At 41.1% G+C, this 6,525-nt stretch overlaps 1 protein-coding gene across 1 annotated transcript in view; it reads left to right on the forward strand.

Moving 5' to 3' along the window:
• SH2D4B (SH2 domain containing 4B) overlaps window positions 1-6,003 on the forward strand; it is a 68,565-nt gene extending 62,562 nt beyond the window's left edge. The window contains exons 8-9 of the mRNA XM_015825999.1: window positions 5,584-5,804; window positions 5,911-6,003. Of these exons, the coding sequence (XP_015681485.1) occupies window positions 5,584-5,804; window positions 5,911-6,003 (314 nt within the window). The remainder of the gene's footprint in view (window positions 1-5,583; window positions 5,805-5,910) is intronic.
• Window positions 6,004-6,525: the final 522 nt, after the last annotated feature.

The following is a 6,525-nucleotide window of genomic DNA, read 5'->3' on the forward strand; positions in this document are numbered from 1 at the left end:
AAGAAGAAGAAGAAGAAGAAGAAGAAGAAGAAGAAGAAGAAGAAGAAGAAGAAGAAGAAGAAGAAGAAGAAGAAGAAGAAGAAGAAGAAGAAGAAGAAGAAGAAGAAGAAGAAGAAGAAGAAGAAGAAGAAGAAGAAGAAGAAGAAGAAGAAGAAGAAGAAGAAGAAGAAGAAGAAGAAGAAGAAGAATAATCATCAATTATTTGTCTTGGTGAATAATGAAGCCAAGTCAGTGATTGGTGTTAGATCCTTGTGGTCTTCTGTGACAGCTGAAAGGGAAGACAGGATGGTGAAGACAAAAAATAGAAACAGCACCAACAGTTTCTTTCAAAGAGGCATTAATTTGCAACTCCACTTTGCAAGCAACATGCATCAACAACCAGTACGGCAGGCTATCTTTTTTTTGTGTGCAGCACAGCTTGTTAGTGAACAGAGGTAAAATATTTTGACAGCAGTTCGAGAAACGCTCTGTGGTGCTCAATAGTCTGGTTGAAAGGAAAGTTCAGGGACAATGAGAACTTAAATAGGAATCAACTGTATAACTAATTTAAAGGGAAACTGCTGGAAAACTAGAGAGCCAGTTTGGTCTAGTGGTTAAGGCACCAGATTAGGAAACAGGAGACCATGAGTTCTAGTCCCGCCTCAGCTGTGAAAGTCAGCCAGGTAACTTTGGGTAAGTCAACAGGAGATTGGGAATTCTAGTTCTGCTTTAGGCATGAAAGCCAACTGGGTGACTTTGGGCCAATCACCAGGAGACAGTGAGTTCTAGTCCCACTTTAGCCATGAAAGCCAGCTGGATGACTTTGGGCTAATCACCAGGAGATGGTGAGTTCTAGTCCTGTCTTTAACATGAAAGCCAGCTGAATGACTTTGGGCCAATCACTAGGAGACGGTGAGTTCTAGTCCTGCTTTAGCCACTAAAGCTAGCTACATGAGTTTGGGCCAGTCACTCTCTTTCAGCCCAACCTACCTATTTTATCCTGGTCAAAATAGGAGGAGGAAGATGCGTTGAATATATTTGTCACTGTGAGTCATTTGTAAATAAATAAAAATAAAACCAAGTGTTGAACTACAGAATGTGTTCTGCTCCTCAACCATGGACAGAGAAGTGGCATTAGTTGTACCAAAGGCCTTGATAAGCCCTAATATGACTCCAGGTTTGATTCTACCTCCATCTCCACATTATAGGCTTGTTTGTCTGGTATCTGCTCTACAAGGACCCAGACTGCAACCTCAGGTTGGAGAATATCTCCATAATTTTGTCCCAATAGAAAGAGACTTTCCTAATGGCACCGGTTTATCTCCTAGGTCAGATGCAAACATTCAGAAGAACATGGTTCTTCCTTTGATCTTAGAACATAAGAATCACAGGGATGGAAGGGACCTTTAAGGCCTTCTACTTCAAGATGCTATACCATCTTGTGGAGAAGGGTTAGCTCTTCATAACTGAAACACGAATTCACCGATGTGTCCTGCTTTAACACCAGAATGTTTGATGCTTCTCTCTAAGAAATGCCCACAGCTTTCCTTAGGAAACCAAGCTGAAATTATGAGAAAAGTTGAAATTATCTCTGAATGCATAGTCAGTAGGGTTTATTTCCTGCCTTTTTTTTTTTATCTCTCCTCGAAAATTGATACGATTGGTTGCCTGGAAGGATTTCTTTCTTTTACCTTTCGTTTGTGTTAGTTAATCCTCCCTGGTTTTTCCCAGCATCAAGAATTGTCCCTTTGCCAAGTAGCACAACAAGCGGATGGGTGTTATTTTGTGCCGGGGAGTCCTTCAGTTCAAGTTTTTGTACCAGCAGATGGTCTGTCCTTCCAGCAGTTTTGTTTTCGAGGCAGCTGTTTTTGATTTACTCTGCATCGCTTTGTTGAAAAAGAAATTTTTAATTTTCTTTTAATGGTTCAAGTGAAACAATAAAAGAGCCGTAATATTTGGAAAGATCATTTGTAGTGTGGTAGATGGGATTCATTTTTTTCTACCTGTTCTCCCTTCCTCTTCCAAATACACTTCTGTAACACTCGAGGGAAAGACACAATCTTTTTTTTTTTTTTTTTTGCATCACAGAATTTTTGTGAGATTTTACCATTTCAAACCAAGGGACAAGTCAGTTGGGTTTTCTGAATACCATATTATTCAACTGCAGGATTCACCCAGGAATGCCTGCCTTGTTAAGCAGTTTCAACAGTATCTATCCTCAAATTTCTTTGGGTAAGTAACAGAATAACAAAGTTGGAAGGGACCTTGAAGTTCTTCTAGTCCAGCCCCCTGCTCAAGCAGGAAACCCTAGATCATTCCAGACAAGTGGCTGTCCAGTCTCTTCTTAGAAGTCTCCAGTGATGGAGCACCCACAACTTCTGAAGGCAACCCCTTCCACTGGTTAGTTGTCCTCACTGTTAGGAAATTTCTCCTTAGTTCCAGGTTGTTTCTGTCCTTGATTAGTTTCCATCTGTTGCTTCCTGTCCTGCCTTCAGATGCTTTGAAGAATAGTGGTTAAATATTGGACTGCAAGGTGATCAAACTGGTCAGTCCTAGAGGAGATCAACCCTGACTGCTCTTTAGAAGGCCAGATCCTGAAGCTGAAACTCAAGTACTTTGGCCACCTAATGAGAAGGAAGGACTCACTGGAGAAGAGCCTAATGCTGGGAAAGATGGAGGGCAAGAGAAGAAGGGGACGACAGAGAATGAGGTGGCTGGATGGAGTCACTGAAGCAGTAGACGTGAGCTTCAATGGACTCCAGAAGATGGTAGAGGACAGGAAGGCCTGGAGGAACGTTGTCCATGGGGTCGCGATGGGTCGGACATGACTTCGCAACCAACAACAACAATTGTGCAAATCTTCTCAAGCATTAAAAGCCAGCTTTGCTTTTGAGCCCCTTCTAAAGTCCAAGACTTCAAACAATATCTGAAGATAGCTGTTGAGGAAACTATACATAAAAAAATAAACAAAACAAACTCACTCAATTTTCCACGTGCACCTCTTTTGTTTTAAAGCAGTGGTTTTGTAAATCCCTTTGTATAACAATTTTTTTAAAAGAAATAAAATCTGAAAGGACTACGAAAAGGAAAAAGGTCAACCTTGCTGATTGCCTCAGACATCGAAATTGTTCAAATAACAATAACAGCAACGGTGGTTCTACAGCAGAAAAATTCTCTGGAGAGAGAACAAGGAAGCGAGATCACTTGATTTCAAGTGTTCAAGGAGGATTTTCACAGATGTTGTTTATTTTTCAATAGCCATCCCGAGGCAAGCAGCAGCACATTTGTGAGTTTTCTCCTCTTCTCTAGTTGCTTTCTTGTTGCCATGAAAACAGCACAGTCTCTCTCTCTCTCTCTCTCTCTCTCTCTCTCTCTCTCTCTCTCTCTCTCTCTCTCTCTCTCTCTCTCTCTCTCTCTCTCTCTCTCTCTCTCTCTCTCTCTCTCTCTCTCTCTCTCTCTCTCTCTCNCTTTCTCTTTCTCTTTCTCTCTCTCCTCTCTCCTCTCTTTCTTTCTCTTTCCTCTCCTCTCCCCTCCCCCAATCTCTGTCTTTGTCTCTGTCTTCTAAATCTGACAACATTTCTCATCTTCACTTCCATGATGGCTGACTAGCAATGAAATTAAATAAAAGATGCTCTGGTGAGAAAAGTAAGCTGAACTTAAGCCAACAGCGATTTTCCTGGAGTGGCTTGTATTTGAGAGGAGGCAAACTTCTTGTTTGGAATAAAGAAACAAGATTTAGAGCACATGGCTGTGCTTTGTCTGTTAATCTCGGCCAAAGAAAAGCTGGGTAGTTTTTGAGTTCAGCATTCCTATGGTAATAGCAGGTTCTAGTGTGCAAACATTTCAGAAGAACAGTATTGTTAATTGCACACAACTCAGGAACTGATGTAAGTTAACCCTAAACCTAAATTAACTCAATGTGGAGAATCTTAAATTCAGATTAGGAAGAACATTGTGTGTGTGTATTCAGTAAGTTATGAGGTATTGAAGAATCATCAACATTGGCTGTAGAATGAGTCTATGTTGAACTCTTCCTGCCCCTTTCACCAATATTTATTAGTTCAAACATGAATGGCAAAGCTATTGAATATGACATGTCATGTTAAAGAAATAGATAGGGTATTTACAGCATGGAGGCCAAACTTACAGATTGGATTCATAGTCTGGGGGCATCATGAAAGAAATGCCTTTCCTATGTGTCAGAAAGATGGACCTCTGAGGTATATTCAAAGGGGCTTCTCCTACAGATTTTACCTGGGTTCATAAGGGTTCACAATGAGAGAGAACATTACTCAAATAAGTTATTTAGGACTTTAAAAGCCAACAGCCATACCTTAAACTTTGCTGGAAAGCAAAGTTTCAAACAGTAGTAATTTGAAATGGCTCAGAAGATAAGACTGGATTAATCGCAAACTATTACCAATGAAGCTTAATCCTAATAACAAAGATGATTAGGGAACTGGAAATTTAAAACATACGAAGAATGGTTGCAGGAATTGAGTATGTCTAGACTAATGAATAGAAGGACTAAGGGTGACATGATAGCAGTGTTCCAATATCTCAGGGGCTGCCCCAAAGAAGAGGGAGTCAAGCTATTCTCCAAAACCCCTGAAGGCAGGACAAGAAGCAATGGATGGAAGCTAATCAAGGAGAGAAGCAACCTAGAACTAAGGAGAAATTTCCTGATAGTGAGAACAATCAATCAGTGGGACGAATTGCCTTCAGACGTTGTGGCTTCTCCATCACTGGAGATTTTTGAAGAAGAGATTGGACAGCCATTTGTCTGAAATGTGTATAGGGTGTCCTGCTTGAGCAGAGGGTTGGACCAGGGCAAAGTCCCTGTATGGACCTGCCTCAATTAATTCTCCCAAGAAAGCAGAACTCTTGAAACTTGCATTGTCTCAACAGGAACTTTTATTGGAAGGTTTTGATAGCAGAAGAGTAAGGCAGGATCTGAGGATTTCCCATGTGAATCATTACATGAAAAGAACCCTTTGAAACCCCACCCCAAATGTCCAACTGGCCAGTTTGAATTTAACCACCGGTGTTAAGGTGTTGTGGGAAATGAGCGACAAGGCACCATTCTCAAGGCTGTCAGGTTTCTCTGTGGCTTCTTCCCATCCAACTGGAGGTACAGCAGATGGCCGGAGACACATTCCTTTCACACCCCAAGTAAGATACTTCAAAGGGGATAGAACAAATAAAGGGAATACATTGTAGAAGACACCTAGGTTGTTCCCCTCACCAATAGAATGGCAGAACCCGAAAATGAAAGGCATAAGAAAAAAAGACATTGAGGGTCTGACAGTCCCTTCCAACTCTGTTAGTCTATTGGTAGACCTCCAAGAAGATACTAAGTGGTCTAGAAGAGGTAGCAACCCCTCCCTGCTCAGTTTCTAGCAAAGTTTATCCCCAAGGTGACCCAAGCAACCCTGATCCCATGGTCTGTTCCAAAGCCCAATTAAAATTGATGTGACACTCAGTAAACTAGAAGTAATACTATAAACCTCTATTTCTTTCCTTTGTATGGTTTCTCTCTGGAATGCCAGAACCTGCTAGAACTGCCATTTACAAGAGTTCCTTTTTGCTTCTTTTTTTTAATAGGTATTATTACTCGGCAAGAAGCAGAAGAACTGTTGATGAACAAGATTGAAGGGACATTCCTAGTACGGGTCAGTGATAAAATCTGGGGATATGCCCTCTCTTACCGCCACCAGAGTGGCTTCAAACATTTCTTGGTGGATGCGTCCGGAGACTTCTACAGTTTCCTGGGAGTGGATCCCAACCGTCACGCAACACTCACAGATCTTATTGATTTTCACAAGGTATGAGTCACTAGGGAAAGACCACTAGGGACAGCACTTACTGAGCTATCGATAGAAATGATCAATATGTTTCATCCCGCCGATGACATTTATTTTGCATTTGCAGGAAGAAATAATAACATCTTCTGGTGGCGAGTTGCTTTTGGAACCTTGCGAGCAGACGAAGAGTACGCCTGACTATAATTTGTTATTTGAATGACCGCTTTTATGGTTTCCTCATCCCCTTCAGGACCCCAGTAGAGATTCTGAAGAACCGAAATGGTTAGCAAAAGAGCCCCTCTCTAAGAAGTAAGGTAGCTATGATTGCCAGATCATCATCTGCAACCTGTACGAACAGATGCCTTGGGTAGATGATCCAAGTTACTATCTGCATGCATTATTTATGTCATGCATAATACAAAGCAGGGAGCAGCTGGACCTGATAGTTGTATAATTGTACTCTCAAACACAATGAATGCCCAGTAAAGATCAACTCCCCTTTGATTTTTCAAAATATTTTCATTATTAGCAATTACAATGTTATACGATTGCCTCTATAGCAATGGCCCCAAGGTTCATTGAATAGTATCACCTGTTAAAAATTATAAATGGTTCTTGGTTGTTCGGATACCCTGTATATTTTTCTGAAGACAATACAGTTAAAAACACTCGCTGTCAACAAGGAAACTGCCATTGGCCATCTTCATCGTAGAAGATAACTTGTCCAAAAATTGTCCCAAAG

Source organism: Protobothrops mucrosquamatus, unplaced genomic scaffold, assembly GCF_001527695.2.
Source record: "Protobothrops mucrosquamatus isolate PMUCROS unplaced genomic scaffold, P.Mucros_1.0 scaffold2923, whole genome shotgun sequence".
Taxonomy (NCBI): domain Eukaryota; kingdom Metazoa; phylum Chordata; class Lepidosauria; order Squamata; family Viperidae; genus Protobothrops; species Protobothrops mucrosquamatus.